This window comes from Pagrus major, chromosome 21 (genome assembly GCF_040436345.1).
Source record: "Pagrus major chromosome 21, Pma_NU_1.0".
Classification (NCBI taxonomy): domain Eukaryota; kingdom Metazoa; phylum Chordata; class Actinopteri; order Spariformes; family Sparidae; genus Pagrus; species Pagrus major.
The window spans coordinates 5,805,179-5,831,695 of NC_133235.1; the positions used below are offsets into that span (position 1 = coordinate 5,805,179).

The following is a 26,517-nucleotide window of genomic DNA, read 5'->3' on the forward strand; positions in this document are numbered from 1 at the left end:
GGGCAGCCCACCTGTCTGAGCCCAGAGATGCTGCAGCTGCTACAGCCAGTCGTTGTGGTGTGTTTGCAGGACAACTACGGCTCACAGACTGCTGCAGCTCACTAGAAAAAGGAAATAATAACGTGTTAGTTACACTGACAGAGAGTGACCTGGCCACACTGAACATACTGTTTAATCAGACTACAAAAGAGACAAGAATCAGTTATCTAACATGCTATTTCCTAACTGTATGTTCAGAGTGGTGTTGGTGTTGGCGTTGACATTGTGTTTTATGAGGGGTGGATGTTAACTAATAGTGATTAATACATTTACTTTTGAATTAAAATATAATTTGATGGGAATTAAATACAATTTAACTTTTTATACAAAACTGTCCATTACATATATTTAATTCTAAAATAAAGTTTCAATGCATGAGAATAAATGTAATTTAACCTTTAATATAAAACTATTATTCATTAATTAAATGAATTTAATTTTAAGTATCATTGCATCATTTAATTTGATATATTGCAATCATAACTTTGTTCTGTGGACATTTCAGTTGGGAAGAGCTTTTATTTAAGGGCCTTGCAGCTCAACTCACCACCATTTTTATTTAAGAAGCTATTTCAATAGTCATTGAATCAATTTACATGCTTTTACATATATATTGAATATATATAATATATTCAAATATGTGATCTGGGACACTTCCCCTGGTTGAAATTGTAAAATGTAGGCCTACCGATCAATTTCAATCAAACCACCTGTTAAAATGCACCAGAACACATGATATGACAAGTACACGTTATTCAAATACACAAAAGTTCTGGAGAACCCCAAAACCTCCAGTAAAATTGTCCCACACACATTTTAAATGCTTCCTCCACCCTTGGTTTGATCATGACTTTATTTGTAATATCAGGTTAAAGTTTAGAAATTTGAATTTGCTTTGTTGTTGTTGTTTGTGTCTTTTTTGACAAATTTGTATTTAAATTCCTAAAGTCCTGTTCCTGGAATGTATTCTGTATGATATTAAGACCTGGGTCCATCAGGGTATCTTACTCTCCAACCACAGATATTGAGATAGACCAAATCTAGATTGAATGTACCAGTTTAAATATCATAGATGTACTTGCAAAGTGTGCAGGTCCAGTCCGGTCCAGAACCAGTCCTGTCAGAAAAGTAAAAAACTCTCTCCACAGAGACAGCGCGCGCGGGTGTGTGTGTGTGTGTGTGTGTGTGTGTGTGTGTGTGTGTGTGTGTGTGTGTGTGTGTGTGTGTGTGTGTGTGTGTGCGGGGGGAAAGGGGGGGGGGGGGGGCACTCTCGCGGTCAGCGGCCTCCTCATTCATCTTTTCCGCCGTCCACAAGCAGCACCGCGCGCCATGGCGCCCCACCGGTACGTCGCGAGCAGGTCAGCCGCCGTTCAGAGCGAGACAGCGGCTGGAGCCGCTCCGCCGGCGCCGGTCTACGGTAAGAAGCCTGAGCAGTGCGGACAGCTGAACGTTCACACGAGACTGTTTAAAATAACTGAGTGTTTTCTTCTACAGGTAGGATGAATGTGTGCGCGTGTTGTATAGGCTCATACAACAGTGGGATTATAGGCTATTTAATCAAGCTCACTAATAAACATTATTACCTGCATTATTACAACCATGAAAGAAACTACGGGCAGTCAGGACGAGGGGCTGGATGGGACATTCTGTAGTCTTATGATGCGAGATCTCCACGAAGACGTTTAAATAATATCCTCAGATCAATATCTTTAGAAAGCATAACGTGTGGGATAGAAATCGATATCTTTGTTGTTATCCTCAATCCATTTTAAACTTCTACAGACGACCTGACACTGTGTTCTGACTGCCTGCTGATGATGATCGCTGGTGACTCTGGGTTAAGATGACATTTAAAGGAGCACTCTGTAGTTTTGGGGCAGAAATGTTAATGAGCAGAGAAATATTTTCATTGGCTGATTTTTTTCTGCCTAACCAAACAAAACAAAAACAAACAAAAATAATCAAACTCTCTTTGTTTTCATGACTGAATAAACTGAATAAACAAACTGACCTTAAAGGACAACACACTTTGTTTACATGTGGCGGACCCTGCCACCTTTCTAGCTTCAAACAGTGTTCTGCAGACTCTATTTTCCTCTGAGAACAGCTGGTTTATTCACTTATGGAAAAAGTTTGTATTATTACTTCATTAATATTGTAAATATTAAAATTCTGAGTTTGAATTTCTTCTCCAAAACTACACAGGGCTCCTTTAAAACTAGCAAAACTAAAACTCGGAGCAAATCTGTCCCTCGATTTACCAGAAATGTGGTGTTACTACACTTACATACTTCTTTTTACAGGTTTGGGAGGATTACTTTAAAATGTATTCCAATACAGTTACTAATTAGGCTACCAGTTAAAATAGTCACATAATCATTAGTAACGTATTGATTACCACAATTTTAAAGTAACGTAACTTGATTACTTTCCGTTACTTTTGTATTACCTCAATACCAAACATATGCAAATAAATACAAAAAAAAATAAATATCAATAAACTGAATCTTATTTCATCTTAATCAGACTACAAAAGGGAGGATCCCGGACGAACCCCCATTTTGTCATAACCTGACTCCAGGCCATGACAAAAAATGGGAAAGAATGCAGAGTGTGAAAATGAACATAAGTAATTTATTATAATAAACATAAGAAACTGCAGGATGAGGTGTGTATGTCAGTGGCATCAGTGCGGAGATAGATGGTGGGGTGGAGGTGTTGGTGGAGCAAAACAATTGTTTAAACCAAACCAAACAGGTGCAGGCACTGAGAGAGAGAGACCCAGCCCAGTTAGAGGCCGGACTTTAATATCTCTCTGAGCACTGGGCCCAGGTGCTCCAGATCAGCTTCCTCTGGTAACCTCAGAGAGGGACAGGTAGAGGTGTCAATAACAAACCTACACAAACACTCATAACCAGCAGCAGGGGCCGCCACGCCATTTTCACTGAAAGTATCTATAATCTACACCTTTTCTTTACTGGAATACAATAACCTTTTTTTGTTTGCTAATTACATAATCCCGTTACATGTATTCTGTTACTCCCCAGTTTAGTAATAGAACTGAACTGGATTTGAACTGCTAAAATACTATATCCTCATTAAAATGGCCATGTATGCTGAAAGCAAGGTAGACAAGATATACAGATAATAGATAGCAAATGATATGTTGCATTGTTCCCTCTTAAGTCTCACATACAGATTGTTGTTAATTTGTCTTTAATGCAAAAACTAAAACTAAAGTTGTATTTTGCATAGCTTTTTTAGTTTTTTTTATACTGATTGTCAATTTTTGTAGGATCCTGTTGATGGTCAATGAGAGTGTATAATTTAACCAATAAGAACAGTGCTAACAAAGGTGTAGGTGCTGTGTACTGAGCAGACTGTGGTTATTTTGGTCAGCAGGATAAAGATTAGCTGAGCATTACTGGTCACTAATGCCATCAGCTGACATCAGGTCTGTGCATCTCACTCAGCTTGTGTTGTTGTACATTAACTGCCCACTCAGCACCAGTTTACCAAAATGAATTTCAAAGACATTGAATTGAGAATAGAATAGAATAGATCTAACCACATGAAGTTTCTCTTCATTTTCATTTATTTGTGCATTATTAGTGATAATATCCTTCCTCTCCTCTCTGTTTTCTTAGTTTCTGTCTGTTGATATGAGCCTGAGGGTATGGAGGCCAGAAAGTGACTTTACATTTTTGCATGGAAAATAAAATTTGACCTTCAAAACAAGCCTGACCTGGAAAAAGGAAACATTGAAAAGTAAAACTCTAATCTTAAATCAATATTTCCTTTGTCAGCACTGTGTCATCACCACATTCCCTCCCCTGGAGCGCAGCGGAGAGGGCTGGACTGTTTGGTGACTAACTGATCCAGTTATCATAATCAATGGTAGAAATCCAAGATTAAACTAGAGAAGGCAGGTTCTGAAGAACTTGCGGTTATGAATGTTGCCTGTCGAAAAAGCTGACACCAAATGCACATTGCTGGCTGTGAAAACTTTGAATAATGTCAAGAATATATGATTGATGTGGAATATTTTGACATTTGCTGAAAAAGCCAACGGCAAACTAAATTGGTGGTTTTAAGTTATTTGAAGCTGCAACTGAAGAATATGAATTGTCCTAATAGTGGCTAGCCTGAATTTGTACGGAGAAGCAGCTGTAGCACTACAAAAGAGTAGAGAGGTTGAAGGATGCAAAATATATGTTAAGCTGGGAGTTAAAGTGCATCACTTACTTTAATAAGGATGGAGAAACTTCTGAAGGAAGTGAATGTTTTGGAATAGAAGTAAAGGGTCTAATTAGCATGTCATGATGACTGACACACAGGCAGATATGCACACGTTGAGTGCACAGATAACAAGAAATAATGACCAGCAGATTTTTTATTCATTCTTCTTGTTGTGTACATTGATTTATTATAAATGTTTCTGGTTCTGCTGTTACAATGCGTCATTATGAGGGAAACATGTTGTGCGTTGTTACATCATTAATTACCACTGTTACATGAACATTATATCACCATTTATTTATTTATTTATTCCACCCCCCTTCTCATGCCCTCTCATCCAGACATACATACTGTATGAACACACACACACACACACACACACACACACACCCTACCAATGTATTACATCGTACTGTAACTGTTATATGTTATTGTCTGTATAGTTCTCCAGTATTTCTCATATCTTTTTCGTATGGCATGCTTTATCACCGACTAAAAAAAAATGTTTGCGTATACTGTTGATTAGAGTTCTTAGAAAGAAAGAAAATCTGAATCAGCCAAAATAGGAATCAGCAGCTCAGACTTGAGAATGCAAATGGAATTGGCTAAGAAAATTGTAATCGGCGCATCTCTGTCTAGTTTGTTCATCATATGACTACTGATGAATTTAAACTATAGTGCATGATTTGATTCAGTTTGGCCTAAATCCATTAATGCTTTCACATTTATTTTTGTTTCATCCAGGTGAACCACAGAAGTTTGATCCTTCCTTCAGAGGTCCGGTCCGTAAAAGGTAGTGCCTCCCTCTTTGCTTATAGAGCAGATGTTGCAGTCTTTGTATCATTGTCACATATAGTATCACACAGTACAACAAACAGGGAAATTCTTTGTTGCCTAGTTCCAGACCGAAACTGACAAATATGCAAATAAAGATGAATTTTACAGTAAAATAGAAAAGAATCCAACAAATAGATAAAATAGAAATATATAAACTAGAGTGAAAATGAAGGGTGGAACAATAAACAAAATCATTGACGATTTTCAACTTTGAGTGTGCGTATCAGAAAAAAATTCAATGGCATGGCAGCAAAACTGTATTTTGTATCGCTTTCTCTTGTAATAAGATTATCTCAGTTAGCTCTCTACACAGATTCCCCTGACAGTTTGTCCTAGCAGTGTCAGTACTTCCTAACCCCTCGTGGTGTAAACATACGCAAACTTAATTTACACTGATTAAAAACAGATTAGTGAGCCATAGTTGTGTCCTTCCTTTCAACATCCTAACTCCAGAACTGTTCCACTAAGCTCAGACTATGCACTTTTTTATGCATTGTTATATCTTTGCCCATGTTGTTGAATTGTTGCTGTAGTGGTGTGAGTTTAAGTATGCTGGTACACTGGTGAGCTGACACGCACAGAACGGGTCTGAGTCAGTGAGCTAACCCAGAGCAAATGAAATGGAAGAACATATACAAGGTTACAAAGTCACAAGATAAATGTATTGTCAAAAACTAAACAATGTTTGAGTCCTGCTACATCTATTGTGTGGAGGATGAGTTCAGGAGTCTCACAGTCTGGTGGTATGGCGCAGGGTGAACAGACTGCGGCTGGGTGGGTGTTGTCTTTTAGTATCTTTGGGCTCTGTGCAGACATCTCACTTCACTGATGTCATTGATGCTCTGTAGATGGTACCAGTGATGTTCTGGTGGTTTTAATCACCCGCTGTAAAGCCTTCCTGTCCTGGGCTGTGATGAACCAGTATGTGGCTCTGGAATTTAGCCTTCCTAAGTTTCTGTAGGAAGCAGAGCTTTTTCTGTGCCTTTCTAACCAGGGTGGTGATGTGTGATGACCAAGATACGTTCTCAGTGAGCATGTTTACATGCACACTAATAAACCGATCATTATCTGATTTAGGGAGTGACCAGATTATTCAAGTGGTCATATAAACAGCATAATGCCATATGCTTTATCAGATTAAAGCCATTATCAGATTATGAGAAATCCGATAATCACAATCTGCCCAATATTCCATAAAACAGTGGATAATTGTTTTTGAGTGTCACAAAATGACTTGCTTCACTGTCATAATTTGGTCCAATAACATTTGGAAAGTCTAGAAGAACCGCTTGATTTAATTATTGTATGCCCATTCAAGTTAGCCGGAACAGTCGGTGAAAGTCTCCAGTGTGCACGCTCTATAGGCCCCACAATACAGATGACAGACAAGTCATTTTGGCTTCATGGGCTACTGAGCAGCTTTCATGGAAATGAATGAGACTTCGCCTCCATGGCTGTGTCCAGGCATAACTTTAACATCCTTGTGCATAACGCAAAGAAGGAGAGCATTATTTTGTATGTTTTGCAAACCTAACAAATACCACATAAAGACAGCCCTGACCGGCAGACATGCCATGATAAGCGACGTCATGTTGACCGGATGTTTTGAAAAAAACACTATCCATTATTGCATTACTAAAGTGCATGTAAACACAGATTCAAAATCAGATTATTATCATAACCTGATAATTCCCAGTTGTCGGATTATTGTGGTCATGTCAACGTGCTCAGTGATGGTAATTCCAAGGAACCTATACATGTTCCCCTGCTACGTTGACATTGAACAGTAGATTGTTCTTTGTGCACCGCTCTGCAAGATTGATGATTTCCCCCCGGTATGATTATAAGTATATTATACAGTAGACCAAACCAGTGATTAGGCATGGTTGTGATTAAAGGGTAGGGGAAGACAGTAATCAGACTTAATACAATTACAGATAGAAACAGAAGGGAAGGATGACCAGATGGGGGAATTAGGAGGGTGGTCAGGAAGGACACATAGCAGGCAAAGGAAAGGATCAAGGTGATTGGAAGCTACTCTGAGAAGTCACTTGATTAATAAGTTTGGAGCCAAAATGTGTAATTCTCCATCAATGTCAAACTCTGTGACACTGACACAATAATGCAGTGAATAAATACATACAATCATTCCTGCACTTAGCCTTTTTTAGGGTGACTTGTATTCTTCTGTTAGACAGATAGTGTCATGTCAAACACTTCAACAGCTACTGTATCACCACATAAGGCATCTGCAGCTAGTATCAGCTCAGTGCACCGCGTGTTGACACAATACATCTACTGATGTATCTGAAACAACACAACTTGTTACTTCTCTGTCTCTTTAGAAGCTGCACTGATGTCTTATGTTGTTTGATCTTCATCATTGTCATCCTGTCATATGTGGCCCTGGGAATAGTAGGTGAGTCTACAAAAACACACACGCAAATGCTACATACTTGTTTGATGCTTGAGCGTATCGTATTGTTTCGTTGCTATAGTGGTAGATGTTTGTTTATTGAAGTATTATTGATTATTGATACATTTTACTAATGATAAAAAAACTCTATTATACTGTACAGAGCAGCATATGTGTCAGGTTAACAGCTGGTTGTGATGGTCAGTGCTCTGATTCATTTCCTTCACTGTAAATGCATTGCAAAATTGCATTTTGAACATCCTTTTTAAGGCTGCATTTTCCCATTTGGTTATTGGTCCCTGGTTCCAGAGTGGTGCCCCGTAATTACATCAATAATTTTAACACTTAACAGAAAACCTATTAAATGACATATATGAGATTCCTTTGCTGATTTCATGCCTTTGCAATGCTTTTGGGATAATGGATGGTTGAAGTTCATAATTTATTCACAGACAGAGAGAGAGATGTAGATTTCTCCATGGTTACCGGATGTACTAGTCCCTCTCTGTTCTGTTGTACATCAGGTCACGTACATCACCGATTGTGATAGTTAAAGATTGAGAAGGAATTGTTTCTCGTTTTTTAGTGAAACTACAAATAGCTAGGTATTTTGTGCAAAATTTTGTGTGCATAGAATGTACAACTGTTACGCCTGCAAAATTAAAAAGTTATCAGATACATAATATTATTGTAATGACTGTGTCTAAATCACAGTAATGCTTCATGTTTCTCTGTGAAATGATCTGTTCTGTCTATCTGCCTGTGGGTCTGTCTGCCAGCCTGGTTACATGGGGACTCGAAGAAGGTGCTCTATCCAACAGACAGCTATGGCCAGTTCTGTGGTCAAAAGGGAACTTCCAATGTGTAAGTCACTGATATCACAATCAAACATCAGATTCCTTTTACACTCTGCAGGGGTGTTGCTGTGGGGTTCCAGAGTAGAAACAGCATGTAGGAGGTCATAAAATATTAATGCCATTAGAAACCAGACTCCCATGTATGCTTTTTTCTTGCTCAGAATGACCTTAAACTATCTTTTAATGTGGTTCTACCCTACTCTGAGATAAAGCAACAATCTTTACTCTCTGCTCTGGGGGTTTATCGAAAGACATGGGACATGTAGAAAATCTAAAAAGAAGCAAATATTGCAGGCTAGAAAAGGTAAAATGACAACGTTTATCTGACTTGTTGACCTTTGGATTGATGACACTGTGTACGTGTTTGATTTTACACTTTAACACTTCTCTGCAGGAAGAAACCCGTCCTATTCTATTTCAACATCCTGAAATGTACCAACCCGGCTATACTCATCAACCTGCAGTGCCCCACAACTCAGGTACTTTATGAACAATCAATCATGCATATCTGCTACAGTAACACAGCATTAATCTGATCATGCCACTTTAATCCAAAGAGAATTACATTTGAACAGAGAGCACTAAACTACTCTTCACTTCAAACACTGTAGTACAACACAAATATTCAATTTATCATACCTTACATTAACAAAAAGACACACATATTGTCAAGTGCTCATCACGTAACTGAAGGCAGCTTGATGTTTACTAGCTGACAGCAAATGTATGTTGGCATTGATAGAGAATCTGTGTAATACATATATCCATAACAGTAGTAAATATATTTGTAAAATGAATTAGCAAACATACTGTCTGTATCAATTTCCTTTCAGATGTGTGTGTCAAAGTGTCCGGACAAGTTTGTCACCTACACTGAGATGCAGCTGCAACACAAACTCAACAAGGGTGGTCCCTGGGAATATTACAGACAGTTCTGTAAGCCTGACTTTAATAACCTTGACAAGGTACCAAAACTGATTTATGTTTCACATCCATTATTTAGAAACATGAACAAACTGCACAGGAATTACTCCAGGACTTTATGGGGTTTGATAAGCTGTGGTTAAATAAAACCAGTAATGCACAGCACAAATTACAGTTGTGAGAATAAAGTGAATCCTGTTTAAAATTTTAATGGAAAAAATCTTAAGGCATGGCCAAGACTCAGAGGGAATATGGCCTGTCTGATATCGCTGTGCTGGTGTTGTTCCTGGAACATCATGATTAATGATGACCAGTCACGCTGTTCTGATGTCATAGCTTTGTGACTCTTGTTAGTGTTAGGGATGTAACGATGCTAAAAACTGAAGGTACGATATCATCACGATATAAGTCCACGGTACGATATTTTTCACAATATTCAAAACAACAAACAAAAAGATGGCTTGAACAATGTCACTTAATAATAAATCTGATGTGTATAACATTCATTATTTGTCATAACAGAATTTGTTTTTACTTTTTAGTTGAAGTACTTCTGCTTTCCTGCTTTAGTAAAATGAAAGTAGCCAGCCATGACCAAAGCACATGTACAAAGTACCCATTAACTGTCTTTGGCAATGAATGATTGGATTATGTACAACTGCAAAACAAAACAGAAGCCAGCAGCAGGTAGTCAGCAATCCCTCCCTCTGGTTGTACAGCAGATGACCAGAATCACGAAAATCTCTGTCAACGTAAATGACATGTTATTATATCGTAGGAGATAGTATAAAGTAATAATATTATTTCTGGAGGATGAGTGACCCTGACAGGAGCAGCAGAATCCATATTTTTTGTGCATATTTTATCTGTCTGTTTCCCTGCGTCACAAAGCTATGACATTACAAAATGTAATGCAATGAAAATCCTGGAGCAACATTATTTATGATGTTCCAGGAACAAAATCAACACGATGATATCAGATTGTGATCTCAAGAATACATCTCTACATCTTTACCGATGATGTAATCCTGCTTTAAACCTTCACTCCAAGAGATGACCAAAACCAAAGTACCACAACACACACACACACACACACTATTCTAACACTCTTGTCTCTCATGTTTCTTCCAGCCAATATCTCAGGTTCTACGAGATGAGGACTGTCCCTCCATGATCGTGCCTAGTAGACCATGTAAGGATGTGAAACCTCTCTCATTAGAATTTCAACTAATTATATATATACAGCGCTTAAATTTAAAAGAAGACCCCAATTCACAAAATGTGAAATTTTCTGCATGCCAAATTCAATGAAATAACTTGACCATCTGTTCTGTTATATAGATTTGATTTTTACTTGAGTTAATAAGCTAAATATTTTTGTCTCATGGTGTAAATGCAGCTTAGCCCTCGAAATGTTCACTTCATTCTCAACTTGGTGTTTTTAACTAAAATGCACTCATGTTAAATATTACTGGAATGTGTGTGTGTGTGTTTGTGTGTGTGTGTGTGTGTGTGTGTGTGTGTGTGTGTGTGTGTGTATCTATATCAGTTTTTCAGAGATGTCTACCAGACTTCATCACTCTGAATGGGACTGTGACTACAGCTAACAGAACCAGATTTAAAGACACTCTGGAAATGGCACACAATGATACTGAACTCCAACTCACTGCAAAGTACTGCAACTTCTTCTTTTATGTTTTTTTAAAATATTTCTTTCTTGCGTTGTTGCTACTCCCCAAATCCAGACCACTTGTGACTAAATTACCAGAATAGACCGCAAATTTTGTTAGAAAAAAAAAATGAGGGGAGGTGATTACGGATAAGTGCACACAGTTTCAGGGTTTTAACAATAGAAAAAAAATGTATTGAGTGTTTTTTACCCAGTGTACAAGAGGCCTAATCCTTGCTGAAGAAACATGAAATATCTCATCAAGACAAAAAGAATGCAAATTGTATAATGAAGCGTCCAGCTGATGTACATGGATATTAATCCATCTGTCTTTTGCATAATGACACTGATTTCTCTCTCCTCTATGCAGGGATGTGACAGGACTCATGGACACTAAGCAGCTGGGCATGAAGATAGTGGAAGATTATGCCAAATCGTGGACCTGGATACTCATGTAACTAAACAACACACAGATAGAAAAACTATATAGATACTAAACACTGTTACAAACCTAAAATAACTTTAGTATACAAAACTGATGGAGCATGTTGAGGTTGTTGAAAGTTTCAAAATCTGAACAGATGTGTAGGAGTGATTTTCAAGTTCAAGGTGCACATACGGACAGCCTCGTATTTTCACATGATGTTTTTATCTGTGCCTTGTGTCTGTGCATGTGTTACAGGGGACTGCTGTTATCCCTGGCTGTAAGTCTGGTCTTCATCCTGCTGTTGAGGTTCACAGCTGGGTTGCTACTGTGGACTACCATCATCACTGTCATACTGCTGCTGGCATACGGTGTGTGTAGTCAGGGCTTTACAGTATTTCAAAGGTACTACATAGATCTTATCATTCTAATGTCCTGCTCTCAGGTGCTGTCGAGTTAACAGCAGAGATGTGACTTGAAAAGAAACACTGTGAGAAGCAGTTAAAACGTTTCTGTTATCTTTTTCAAATTCCACACTGAATATATATATCTGTGTGTGTGTGTGTGTGTGTGAGTGTGTGTGTGTGTGTGTGTGTGTGTGTGTGTGTGTGTGTGTGTGTGTGTGTGTGTGTGTGTGTGCAGGTATGTGGTACTGCTCCATGAAGCTGTCCCAGCTCAGACACGAACCAGGCTCTGATGTCTCCATTGTAGAAGTCAGCTTGCAGACTGATCTGCAGGTCTATTTACAACTCACACAGACATGGATCATATTTTGTAAGTCTGTTCTGGAAAATCTCACAGGAAATCATGAGAATCCAGATTGTTACTTCTAGATGTTTTTGTGCCGTGTTCTTCAGTTCAGATCTCTGTAACATTTAAAAAGTTAAGAGCAGCATCATATCGCTCAGTTACTGTTTCTAAGAAGATCAGTCTTGTTTTAATGAAGTCAATTTATCATTTCAGTCATCTAATTATTTTACATCAGCTTCAGACTGTTCAGAAGATGTGCTAGTTATTGAATCCTTTACGAAGCAGCACTTGTCAGACTATTGTTTAATAGTCTGCTTTATTCATACATCATGCCTCAGCTGTCATTTTCAGTTCCAGTGCAAGAAGTCAATCAGATAATGTTTCTGAGAGTATGCTTAATGTACGTAACAATCATGGCCCAGAAAATATATACAGCATAAAGTCTTGTTTGTGTTTGTCAGTGGTGTCTCTGGCAGTGACAGAAGTTTCCATCCTGTTGATGCTGATCTTCTTGAGGAGAAGAGTCCGAGTGGCTATCGCTCTGCTCAGAGAGGCCAGCAAGTATGAAATTGCAAGAATTAGATATGTGAATGTCTTTCAAATGATGAGATTTTAAAAACAAACAAACACTTTACTGTACAGTAGACCATATTCACACGGCGGCCATTTTACTCTGAAGTTGCGCTCAGGCTGGGAATCTCAAATGCTTTTATCGAATGATGTTGTTGTACTGTTGCGCTCCAGGGTGCAAGAAGTATAGAGAATCTAATAAATCATCATCAATTCAATGCTTTACGATTGATCAGCAGCTGAAAAGATGCTGGATAGAGAAATTGGGAGGGACATCAGGCCATATTTCAAGGTATTTCAACTCATTTTCAAGAAAACTCCATGGCTCTCTCTTTTAAATGATTAGCAGAGCTTTACTCAGGGTGTGTACAAGTCCTTAAAAAGTTTTAAAATTATTATTATTTTTTTTTAATCAATGTTAGGCCTTCAAAGTCATTAACTGATAGTGATAGTGTTAAATTTGAATTTGTGAGGTCTTAATTGCAACAAACGTAACATTTAATTAATTCATCTATTTTTTAAATAGAAAAATATTTTTGTCAGTTTTTTTAAAGTTTAACATCTGTATGTCACAGACATGAAGAGAATACACACAACAGGTGAGGGACAGTGTCTTTTCCTGTGCACTCTTTTACTTTCGCTTCCTCTCGTTCCCCCTCCGGCTTTCTTGTTCTTTCAGCGGGGTAAAGGAAAATCACCTCATCATATTTATGGATAATTATAAAAGTCAAACTTCATGTAAACAGAGAGGGCAGGCAGCTGACACACGGCCTGTGCGAACACAAACACACGAGTGGATCTTTGGGGCAGATCACTGATCATCGGCTGCTGGAAGCAGTATCAGCTGATACCAATCACTGATAAAAAAGGACGTTTCTTTCATTTATTGTTATGTAGTTGTTAGTTAGTTATTAGTGGCATAATTAACTCACCATTAAAATATTGAGGAAATAAATAGAAAGAAATAGGTTTAAAACTAAATGCAAAATTGTCTCTAATCTGTACAAAGAGATTAAACAAAAAGTAAGCGAGTCTTTGTACTGAGGTCTTTGTGCCCTGAAGCCACTGCTACACCACCTGGTCACTGCTTGTACCTGGTTGCTTTAATCTCTGACAGAAGTGTGATAAAATCTACTAATCTTTTGATCTGAATCTCACGGAAAACATTTCTTGTCAGTAGCACACTTTATAATAAAAGTCAACTCCTGTTTCAGCTTTAAATGTGTAGCTGCAGTCGGACAGGTGCAGTTTGCATGAGCAGTAAATTAACACAGCACTCAGATAGTGCAGATAGTGAAAGTCTTGTCTTGTAATAAGCTGGTGTCTTATCAGCCAATGGGAAAATGTTGTCACCGCAGCAACCAGGGCCTGTTGTTGGACCCATCCCTGTTTGTTGGGTGTTTGGTGGAAGATAACTATGACCAGTTTGTCTTGCATGGTATGGCATTTCTGAAAACAGATTAATGTTGGTTTAGGGAAGATTATGCCATCTCACTCAATAATATAGTACAACATTACTGTCTTGATAACAGCATTTGAGCTGAGCGTGACATCACAGGAAAATAAAAACAATAAAAGAATCCATCTTGATTACCTCTATAGCCTATAACTCTACATAGTGATAGTAATATATATGTATCACTGTCATACATATGTATCACTATGATGTAGTACTATATTTGTCACATATGTCTGTATCATTATGTCAATGATTATTATTTCTGGCCTAAATGATTTAAGTGTAATAATTCAATTGTTTCACACATTCATAGTAAGTTTTGTGTTGTTGTTGTTGGCAGTTGTATCAGCGAACACCTGTATTACACTGAAAGTGCTTTACAACACTTGTCACATTCACACACACATTCATACACTGATGGAAGAGGCTGTCATGCGAGGTGCCGCCCTGCTCGTCAGGAGCAATTGTGCGATTCAGTTTCTTGCTCAAGGACACTTCGACATGTGATAATCCAGCGATTCAATAAGCGGCCGACCTGCTCTACCTTCTGAGCTACAGCTGCCACTTCACTGATTGAACTACCCACAATGCAACACAGCCCAAGAGTTGTTTTCCAGGCCTGATGATTTCTCTGTTGTTGCAGAGCCATCGGTCACATGATGTCCACGCTATTCTTTCCAGTCATCACATTTTTCTTGTTGACTGTTTGCATCTCCTACTGGCTGATGACTGCTATGTATCCTTCAGAGTGGTCACAGGCAGCAACAGGAAAACAGAAAGACAGACATTTCAGTGTTTTATGTTGACTTTTTGTAGTTCAGAGCTGAGAGATTCATTGAAGAGGTCACACTGATGTCAAAATGATTATTTCTAAAACTCTTCAGTGTCCACAGTATAGCAGATTGATTTTCTATTTCATTAGCTCTCAAAGCAGCTTGTAAGATTTGTCTTTAACCAGCACTGTGAATCAGTCACCTAGCATCCTCAGGTAATCCTATCTACAAAGTTGTGTCGCCTGATGTGAGCTGCCCCTATGCAAACAGTACTTGCAAACCTGAGGTACAGTACATTATCTTCAATCTGATTTCTTTTTCTGTATTGAAGGTTTTAAAACTAAAAAGTCAAACTGCATTTGTTCATAATTAACAAAGGTCTTTAATAGATTTGAATTTTAATTAGCTGTATTGGCAAAGTATGTGTAAACATACAAGGAGGACTTTGTCTCCAGTTTTCAGTTGCTCTCAATGTTACACACAGTTTCTACAGAAATAGAGACAGAAAAAGACAGCCGGTGTCAGTCTTATGCAGATCTCTTCAAATAAAATGTTGGACATAACCAATTTATATAAAAATTTAAACATATTGTATTCAAAAAAATCACAATTTAACAAATAAAATTGATATTGCATAAATTGTACAAACCAACTTCAAGACAGAGTAAATAACTTTCCTTTGTTCTCCCCCTCACGTGTCTGTCAGACCTTTAACAGGACCAACATCTCCAAATTAGCGCTGTGTCAGGGTTCTCAGTGTCTCTTTGCCTTCTATGGTGGGGAGACATCTTTCCACCGCTACCTCTTCCTGCTGCAGCTGTCCAACCTCCTGGTCTTCCTCTGGCTAGTCAACTTCAGTTTAGCCCTGGAGCAGTGCACCCTGGCTGGGACATTTGCTAGCTACTATTGGGCCAAGAGGAAGCCTCAGGATATCCCACCATGTCCACTCTTTTCATCATTCAGCAGGGCTATCAGGTTAGGACACGCTCAGAACTCATGTTTCAAAGTGTGTGCACACATGTACAGTTGGTCCTGTTTGATCTTTCTTCCGAAGTTAATAATGTAATTCATCTGTCCTCAGGTATCACACAGGGTCTTTGGCATTTGGAGCTCTAATTCTTTCAGTTGTTCAACTGGTCCGGATCATACTGGAATACCTGGAACAGAAACTAAAAGGTTTACACACACACACACACACACACACACACACACACACACACACACACACACACACACACACACACACACACACACACTTCCTCAATACTACTACAATTGCTACAATTATCACTATACTGATCTTGCATGTGTTTATCATGTAGGTGTTGACAACAGCCTGTCCAGGTTCATCATGCACTGTCTGAAATGCTGTTTCTGGTGTTTGGAGAAATTACTACGCTACATGAACCATAATGCTTACATCATGGTGAGTTGATTAAAGTACATTTGTCACAAGAAAGAAACCACAACATATTGCTAAGATATGAAATAATGTAAACAATTTTCAAGCCCTTGTCTGAGCATAGTAGCTGCTATTTATCAACGATACCGTAGGTACATAGGCTAAGTGCTATGATTTAAGTGCTAAGGGTAAGAACATAGAGGGGGGGTCATGCTATGCGGGGTCGAGGTGAAGTCTGAACAAGTGAGTCTTGAGTCTTTTGTGGAAGATAGCGAGTGACTCTGCTGTCCTGACATTGGTCGGAGTTTGTTCCACCACTGAGGCGCCAGAACAGAGAAGAGTCGCGACTTCGCTCAGCAACCTTTGTTTGCTCTCAGCCGGCCAGCTGATGTAGTGGAGCGAAGTGCTCGTGCTGGGTTGTGTGGTCTGACCAGTGTTTGGAGGTAGATGGGTGCAGTTCCATTGATGGCCTTGAAGGCCAGTTCCATCGTCTTGAACCCAAGGAAGTTTTACATTAGGGAGGGCACAGAAACAAACAGTAGCTTTCCACTGTTCATCGTATCAGCAACAAGTTCCTGTTGTTGTGAGAGCTGTGTTGTTTGTCTTCTCCACCAGGTGGCGATCTACGGTAAAAACTTCTGTACCTCAGCCAGAGAAGCCTTCTTCCTTGTGATGAGGAATGTAGTCCGGTAAGGAGACTCTGTTCAGGTGTCCACTAATTCTCTCTGAGAAAAAGGCTCTGTTTTCCCAGTTTATTATTATTATTATTATTATCATTATTTTTGTTTGATTATGATAATTACAGTAATCACCTGTGAACACACATCCCCTGTTTGAATGACAGAGATTAATAAGCTAATCAAGTTACCCTGTGTAAACTAACACAGAATAAACTGAAATGTGCTTCATTTGGAAGCAATTGGTGATGTGATTGACTTTAGCCTACTGATTGCATTAGTTGTGCACTATTAGATGATAATTTCTCATTTTGGTTTGCACTAACTGGGCAATTTTCATACTTGTATTTATTATTTATTAATAACAATACACTGCCCACACTGTTTATAATTACACTGTTTATATTTGTACATATTATGTTTAAACGATTTTATTTCTATTTCTGCTTTAGCTCTTCTTCTTACCTTTTTATTATATTGTTTATTTTTTACTATTATTATTGCTTATTGTTATATTGAACTGTCCTTTGGCTGCTGTGACACACACATTTCCCTGTTTGCGGCATTAATAAAGGAAATTCTGATTCTGATTCTGAATCCCCTGCTTCACCGCTCCCCCACATCTGTAGGTGAACCTATCCCCCGCCCCCCTCCCTCTTCCCCTTCCTTCACAACCTCTGTATATGAGACTTTGTCAGCAGCAGCAGACACACCTTTACAAAACAGAGAGCGCACAGCCACCCACTCCCCACACAGCAACAAGACATCATTGACTTGACGTGTAAATGAGCAATACAAAACTCAGCGGTCCTCTTCAGACAGGTTCGCACAGCTCTCGGCATACAGCGCCTGCAGGTGGTTGGGGACAGGAACATAGGCTAGATGAACATGATCAGGTGCTGCTGTGACTTTGGTGGGGTGGGGCTCCACCTTCGCTGTTTGGAGGACGCTGGCGACAGCCCCCTTCTCAGTGTGACCGGCGTGGCACCGGGGTTGAAGACTCTGATGGGGATGCCAGACTGCCGTGCCTGCACAACGACACAGGCCACTAGGACGTGGTGTCTTTTAATGAAGCTCTTGGTGGGGCTTAGCATAAGTTCTCCAGCAGCAGTGGAATGGAGGTGGGCTGTGCCAGGCACTATGTAGTCACGTCCCGACTCCAACACCGTCCTGTGTGCCACCTTGACAAAGTGCATCTCAGGTTCTGAGCTGGCAATGAAGCGGGGCATCTCCTCTCCGAAAAGGGTTATTTTCCGACGGCCGTAATCCAAACAGTCCTGTGCCTGCAGCAGGAAAGGGTGCCCCAGGATAATGTCTGTACTTTCGGCTGTATCGGCCATGATGAAGTTAACATTGGTAACATAGTTTCCGATGACTACTGGGACAGTTATTTCTCCCAAGACCACCAGGCCTTCTGGCCCAACGCCCTGCAGGACCTCTGCCAGCGACGGCTGAATGGAGGGTCTGATCTTGGCAGGAAAAGTCTTATAACGATGGAGGGGGAGCACATTTCTCCGTGCCCCAGAGTCTACATAAATTGTCACTTGAACACACATTTCCTCCTCCTCTTGACTTCTAGCACTCACAACCACTGTATCTGGGGCCTGTGCTGGGGCCAGTGTGACATTCACTGCAGGCTGTTTGGGCCAACGGGGGGAGGGGCAATTTCTCTGAAAATGTCCAATGCCTGCAGAGTTGTGGCAAACAACCTGCCCCAAGTCTCTTTTCTTAGGGCTGTCGGTTTACTTGGGTCGCCACTGATGGAGAGGTTTTGGTGCCCCCTCTGGTGTGTCAGTACGCCTCACGGCCGCTCTCTCTGGCTCCCCGTAACATAGCAGGTTATCATTTTCATGTACCGTAGCTGCTCTGGTTCTCCGTTCGGTAGCACTGGCTGACCCTGACCGCATCAGCTGTGTGACTGTCTGTGCGACCTTTCTGGGGGTTTCATACCTGCGGGCTATGTCGTAGGCTCTGGCCACGGTATGTGGCTTTTCCTCTAGAAGTTTCTGCACCAGCTCATCGTTGGCCAGGGCATTGGTGAATATCTCCACACTGATGGCATCCTGCTCCAACTCTCCGCGATCAGCATACGCGATTGAAACTTTCTCATAGATGTCATCTCTCAGTGCATGCAGGCTTTCACCTGGCTTTCTGGTTCTTTGTCTCAGTTCAATGCCGATGGCTGCAGCATGCTCCGAGCACGGCCCGTAGGCGGCCTCGATCTCCTCCACAAAGCGCTGATAATAATAGACGAGGTGAGGGGCTAGCTATCAGAGGAACGCAGTCATAACTCGGGGCCTGTACTCCATGATTTGGGGTTATGTGCTGGGGCATAAATGGGGTGAATAGTGACACAGTTTGTTGGGCAAAGGAGGCTTGAGCCTGGGAAACAGGGATGCTGGTGGCGAAATAGTTACTGTTCATTTGGGCGAAGGGATTAATTAATTGGCCAGTGATGGAGAGAGCAGCTGCTGTAGGTAATGGCGTGGCGGAAGTATAATTGACCCGTGGGGACATTGCAAACTCACCACAGGACTCCTTTTGTTGCACTGTCGGCGGAGTGAAGGGGTTAGTAGATCCTGAGGGTGGCAGGGTAAGCGGCCATCCCGTGTCCAGCGGCAGTGGTAACGTGGAGACCGCTGCTCCGCTAGCTGCCTGTGTCAGCTCCATGCTAACCACTAAGGCAGAGGTCGGCAACCCGCGGCTCTAGAGCCGCATGCGGCTCTTTAACGCCGCCTAGTGGCTCCCTGGAGCTTTTTCAAAAATGTTTGAAAATGGAAAAAGATGGGGGAGAAAAATATATTTTTTGTTTTAATATGGTTTCTGTAGGAGGACAAACATTCTTAACGTTTTCCAATGCTGAAAAAATGTGTAGAATAAATATTCAATTTCAACATTTCTGTCAACGAATATTTACGTCATAGCCTGCGACACAGGTCTCTATCAGCAGGGCGGGATGCCAGGCAGGTGGCTGTTGTAAACAAACCGGCGGATGCGTGATGGGCTATGGATCCCAAAGGAAAAAGGAGAAAAATAACTGAGGAGAACAGAGGATTTAACGTTTCTTGGACCGAATCATTTGCATTCATTGCCAATGCGGAAGGATTGCCTGAATGTTTGCTCTGTAGCGAGAAGTTGTCCAATAACAAAAAGAGCAATGTGGAAAGACATTTTCAGGGAAAGCATGCCACATTTGCAGCCGAGTACCCAGTTGGGAGTGAGAGAAAAAGTGCAATTGCATTACTTCTGCAGAAATTAGAGGAGCGGAAAAATAGATTTAAGAAGTGGATTGCATCTCCAAACTCCACTACTGCTGCAAGTTTTGTTGCAGCCCGGGAGATAATAAAACGTGGCAAACCGTTCACAGATGGTGAGTACATGAAGGAGTCATTCATCAACGTGTCAGAACACCTATTTGCAGACTTCAAAAACAAAACCGAGATAATACAAAAAATTAAAGACATGCCTCTCTCCGCTAAGACAGTGAAGGAAAGGGCAATTAAAATGGCAGGCAACATCACCGATCAGCAAATCAAGGACATTAATTCAGCGCCAGCATACTCAATTGCCTGTGATGAGTCCTGTGATGTGGTCGATATTGAACAGACTGCGCTTTTATGCAGGTATGTGAACGCAAATGGGCCGCAAGAAGAAATGATCCAATTAATACCACTGAAAGGCCAAACACGGGGGGAAGACATATGTGAGGCTGTGCTGAAGTGTTTAAATGACAATGGGATAAACACCAACCACCTGATTTCAGTGGCTACAGATGGGGCACCCAGCATGAGAGGATCAAAAAGGGGGTTTGTGACTTTGCTACAGAAAGCATTGGATCGAAATCTGCTTGCATTCCACTGCATCTTGCATCAAGAGGCACTGTGTGCACAAACATTCCCATCGGAGTGTACGGCGGTGATGAACCTTGTGATCGAGATGGTGAACAAGATAATTGCGAAAGCATTGAACCACCATCAGTTCCGTGCATTGCTTGATGAAGTTAACAGCGAATATTCCGATCTCCTGCTACACAACAAAGTCCGATGGCTGTCCAGGGGTGAGGTTTTGCGCCGCTTTGTCGCTTGTTTAGAGCACGTGAAAACATTCCTGAAAAGCAAAGACCTGAACTATCCGCAACTTGAAGATACTGAGTGGCTCGAAAAATTGCACTTTATGGTGGATATGACAAGCCACCTGAACAAGTTGAATGAAAGTCTGCAGGGGCGGGGAAACACTGCACTGCAAATGCTGGAAGCTGTTCTATCATTCGAGCGCAAGCTGACTGTCTTTGCCAGAGATGTACAGCGAGGCACGTTCTCCCACTTCCCCTCCCTGAGAGAATTCAAAGAAGCCCATCACGATCACACACTCAACGGTGATTATTTGCAAGGTGCAATCGTTGATATGCAAACTGCATTTGGGAACAGATTTTGCGAGTTCCGAAAGGAAAAAATGACACTGTCTTTCCCTGTCACACCCCTGGAGATTGACCCGTCCTTGTTGAGCACATTCCCAGGAGTAAATCAAGCTGACCTTGAGATGGAAATGGCTGATATTGCCGACAAAGATTTATGGGTGTCCAAATTCAAACGTCTGACAGCCGAGATTGAAGACGTCACTCGCCAGAAAGCCCAGCTTGCCCACAGCCACAAATGGAGCGAAATTGAAAGCCTCCCAACACCCGAGAAACTTGTCTATGACACATGGAATGCTCTTCCTGACAGTTATAACAACATGAAGACATATGCATTTGCAGTATTATCCATCTTTGGATCAACATACCTGTGCGAGCAGATATTCTCAAACATGAACTACATCAAATCAAAATATCGCACCCGCCTCACAGATGAGAGCTTGCAGTCCTGCGTCAAGATTAAAGTTACATCTTACATGCCAGATGTTGAGAAGCTGACCAGTGATGCCCGAAAACAGAAGTCACATTAAATGGGTAAGAACACAATCCTGTCATAGGCACATATTTAGTAACAAAGTGGCTGTTTTTTAAAGTGATATCTGATTATATATTTGGAATGACACTTAGGGATATTATTGTGTTTTGTTGCTCAGGTCCGAGGATAGCTGCGTTGGTTGCGTGTCAAAAGAGAAGAGGATGCTGCTTCGTTTTACCCTTGCACTGACCTGCATTTGCACAGACGTCAAACTTGAACTGTAGCTATTCATTAGATTTTATATACTTTACCTTTTCAAAAGGCTGATGTTTTATTTTTATAAATTCATGTTGCGTTTTATTGCACTCTGTTGCCCAGTTAAGGGGCACGTTATGCACGTCCCATTTTGTTGCTGTTTTTTCGAAGATAAAAACGACATCAAAAATCTGATTTCTTTATTGCACAGACGTCAAACTTGAACTATTTGATTTTATATACTTCAAAAGGCTGATGTTTTATTTTTATAAATGCAGGCTGTGTTTTATTGCACTGTTGCCCAGATAAGGGGCACGTTATGCTGTTTTTTTTTTTCGAATCCTCAAGATAAAAACATCAAAAATGTGATGTCTTTATTGCACAGACGTCAAACTTGGACTGTATTAATTTGATTTTATATACTTTACCTTTTCAAAAGGCTGATGTTTTATTTTTATAAATGCAGACTATACGTTTTATTGCACTCTGTTGCCGATAAGGGGCATGTTATGCTGTTTTTTCGGATCCTCAAAATAAAAACGACATCAAAAATCTGATTTCTTTATTGCATTTCTTTAATTTCATCAAAGCAATGAAACATAATTCATTAATATTGCAATGAAGTTAAACTTGAGGCGGCATCGCGCAACAGAGTAGTCACGTGGTGAGTCATTCTCTACAGAATGCACTGCAGGAAAAATAAACATTTAATCCTGAAGGCTCATATTTGTAGTTAATTTAGTCATTTTGATAAGCTAATATAGCTACTATAGATACATACAGCATGCGTTGCCTTCATTATAAGGGTTATATAAGGCTTTTAATTTTTTGCGGCTCCAGACATATTTGTTTTTGTTTTTTTTGGTCCAATATGGCTCTTTCAACATTTTGGGTTGCCGACCCCTGCACTAAGGGGTTGGTGCTGTATCTGTTGTCGGCACATCCCACGGTTACTGCGTTAGTCATGTTAGCTCTGAAAGTCTCTGTTGTGTCTGTCACAAATGGATTCGTGCTGATATTTGGGTTAATTACTTCCCTTTTCTTTTGCCTTGCGCGCGTTGAAGTCCGAGCACGGCGCCATCTTCTTTCGCGCCCCCTGGCTACCGCGGCTGCCAAGCACCATCATTTTCTCTGCAGATTTCTTTTTTTCCTCGCTGAATAATAAATGTCTCTTGCTTGCAAACGAATCCCGGACGAGCTGCCAGTGTTAACCAGCTTGCAGAGCCCAAACCGTAGTAAGGGGTCTCTGGTTTGATGCAGCAAAACACAAAACAAAACCCGGGACTTCGTCTGAACGAGGGAACGGCGCTTTATTTTCAACTCTGTAGGATCTCATGACACGGTGCAGTACATGTGGATGCAGCTCCTCACAACACAACGTGCACGCACTCAACTCGCAGTCACTCTATCGCACCACACTGACGTCACACATACACACAGCGCACTAATGTCGCATACCCCCTATGTCATAAGCACACACACACACACAGCTCCACATACACAACAAGTCATACACTTCAGGCTCAGCCTGTAACACCTGGCTGTGACTTCTCGCAGCTCACTGGAACTCTGTTCTGAACCTACCTGTGTTACTGACTGTGTCTGCAGGGTTGCAGTTCTGGACAGGGTGACCGACTTTCTGTTGTTTTTGGGCAAAGTGCTGATAGCAGGAGGAGTTGGTAAGTGATAATGTCAGGTAGACGTCTTCCGCTGGTCGAGCCACTGTGAATGTGTCAATGTTGTAGTGAGTATAGAGACCAAAGAACACATAGACACCGGCACAGTGTGTCAACGTGTGTGTGTGTGTGTGTGTGTGTGTGTGTGCATGTTTGTGTTTCAGGTGTGGTTGCATTCTTCTTCTTTACCAGCAAGATCCCCGTTATCCAGGAGGAAGTGCCCAATCTCAACTACTACTGGGTCCCCCTACTGGTCAGAGACACAAACACACACATAAACACTGTAAATGCATGCATATACATTATGGAAATCTTTTGGCCCCATTGTGCAGTTTGCCCATTAAACAATAATCATTTGAGCAATGCAACCACAATTGCTCAGACATTGTTTAATTGCATAACCTATAGGATCTGACAACACAAACCCAGATCTAAAGATTGAATGGGGATAACACACTCCTCAGTCTTCATATTATCCATCTTTGGCCAGGGGTTATAAATAATATATTAAGAAGCTGAACAAGGCATGAAAATACAGAAATGTAAATTATATCTTTAACTCAACGATAAGTCATTCTCTTTGCTTCCCTCCATATCAGGACTCACACACCAGAATTTTGGCGTTTTATTTGACTCAGATGCACACATAAAAAAAGGATGTCATTTCTGTCATTCTGTGATCTGGAGAAGGTTGTCCATGCAATAATAATATTAAAAAAAGAAAAAAAAACTTCCTGTTGATGGCCTCTTTCTATGCTGCATTCTGCTCCTCGCTTGAATTGAAAATAATTTGGGGATATTTGTGAATACAGATGAATTCCTTGTTGAGAAAAGTATGTCTTAGGTTTCTATCTGTAAAGTTTTGCAGTCCTGCTTTAGTTTTTCCAACCTGTGTGTTTTTCACATTAGACGGTGGTGATAGGTGCCTACCTGATCGCTCATGGCTTCTTCAGCGTCTATGCCATATGTGTTGATACACTCTTCCTCTGCTTCTGTAAGTACAACTGGATTGATTGTGCAATGGGGGGCACTACTCTGTACTGACAACACACTAATTCAACTAAACAAATTTAAATTACCAGCGTCCACTTGTTATAATGGCAACAGTCCATTATTATGTTTACATTTTAAAACTTTCACTTGTTTGTAAGTAATAATACATTAGACTATGGATGCCTTCACGTCAAAGAAATGAGGGAGAAACGCTTGTACTGAGTAAGAATGACAATTATTCTTAACATACAGCGTACGTGAGGTTCTGTACATTAAGTCTTTGAATCTGGTTGATACAATGTCTGTCAGATATCAGCCCCAGATATCAGTGTAGCACAATTCAGACACAAGGCAACTCAAAGTGCTCTCACAGTCATTAACTGTCGGATCAGAAAGCCACATCTTTCCAGTGATCGTAACATCTCCATCTAGTATAAGGGTCATTCCATATCAACTTACCTTGGGCCTCCCAGTTCATGTCATGTTTTTTCTTGAAAAATGTCATGTTGAAACCTCTATTAACTTCATGAGACCTTGCAAAATCCTAAAGCTGTACTGTAAATTATGAGTGTTTGGCCCAAGAATTATGTAAAAGTGTTAATATTAATTGCATATATATATACACCGATCAGGCAAAACATTATGACCACCTGCCTAATATTGTGAAGGTTCCCCTTGTGCAGCCAAAACAGCTCTGACCTGTCAAGACATGGACTTAAGACTTCTGAGGGTGTCCTGTGATGTCTGGCACCAGGACGTTTTATAGTGGATCCTCTGGGTCCTGTATGTTGGGGAGTTCTTGATTTGGGCGAGTTGGCATGGAATGACCCAAAATCTTCAGAATGCAAAGTGATCCAGTGATGATTTTAGGCACTTCCAGAGAGAACATTACTCAGAGTACCATCAACATGATTGTTAAGTCCTTGGAACACTTACACTCCCCTCTCTCCATTCATATACTATGGACATACAGCCAATAAAAGACAGTTTCAACCTGTTAAAATGTTCTTTGTTAAAACCATTTAGCACCACCGAGTACAGATTTGCATTTTTTCTTTATTAATCCTGAAAATGACAATGGATTTAAATGGGTTAACTCAAGGTACAATTGTTACAGCTTTGGATAAATTCATCCATCCAATAGCATGTATTGATTTTTCTTTTCTATATATTACTGATTTTGTTTCAGACAGGTCAAAACTGTGTTACAGCAAGTCTCAAATTATAGAAAAAACTGATAGTGGCTCACTATCAGATCTCTTTTGCATGTGGATGTTTAACATCACTAACTAACCTCTTTTGTCTTTTTGTCTCTACTTCATTCAAACCACCCTGCTTCCCATCCTCTCATCCTTATTTGACCTTTGTGCTCAAACTTGACTCCCTCCATCTCTGTCATACCCCTTTATTCACCCATTTTTCATTCGTCCACACCTGCCTCTCCTCCCATACTTCCATCCATTCATTGGTCCAACTAGGTGATGACTTGGAGAGGAATGATGGTAGTTCAGAAAAACCTTTCCTCATGTCCCCAGAGCTGCACAGAATTCTGGGAAAATCCAGTCAGGTGCATTGATATCCTGTTCTACAGTCCACTGCATCAGCCATTCCTTTCAGTCCTTTTCTTCTTCTCCTGGATCCCTCTGAAGTGGCAACCACCACACCAAT

At 40.5% G+C, this 26,517-nt stretch overlaps 1 protein-coding gene across 1 annotated transcript; it reads left to right on the forward strand.

The window, feature by feature from the left end:
* Positions 1-1,368: 1,368 nt before the first annotated feature.
* On the forward strand, positions 1,369-26,517 carry LOC141016484 (choline transporter-like protein 5-A). Its single transcript, XM_073490870.1, has 22 exons — positions 1,369-1,456; positions 5,023-5,071; positions 7,461-7,534; positions 8,311-8,395; positions 8,783-8,867; positions 9,222-9,353; positions 10,444-10,504; positions 10,862-10,985; positions 11,352-11,435; positions 11,664-11,776; positions 12,048-12,179; positions 12,617-12,716; positions 14,828-14,920; positions 15,156-15,243; positions 15,664-15,932; positions 16,039-16,133; positions 16,280-16,383; positions 16,975-17,048; positions 23,789-23,859; positions 24,021-24,109; positions 24,766-24,850; positions 26,328-26,517. The coding sequence occupies exons 1-22, from the start codon at positions 1,369-1,371 to the stop codon at positions 26,423-26,425; spliced, it is 2,193 nt and encodes a 730-aa protein (XP_073346971.1). The 3' UTR covers positions 26,426-26,517.

Excerpts from the sequence above, each read along its gene's own strand:
- LOC141016484 (XM_073490870.1), top strand. The coding sequence starts at position 1,369 with ATGGCGCCCCACCGGTACGTCGCGAGCAGGTCAGCCGCCGTTCAGAGC. Across the intron at positions 7,535-8,310 it reads TGTGGCCCTGGGAATAGTAG|CCTGGTTACATGGGGACTCG; the intron begins GTGAGTCTACAA and ends TCTGTCTGCCAG. Across the intron at positions 8,868-9,221 it reads TGCAGTGCCCCACAACTCAG|ATGTGTGTGTCAAAGTGTCC; the intron begins GTACTTTATGAA and ends ATTTCCTTTCAG.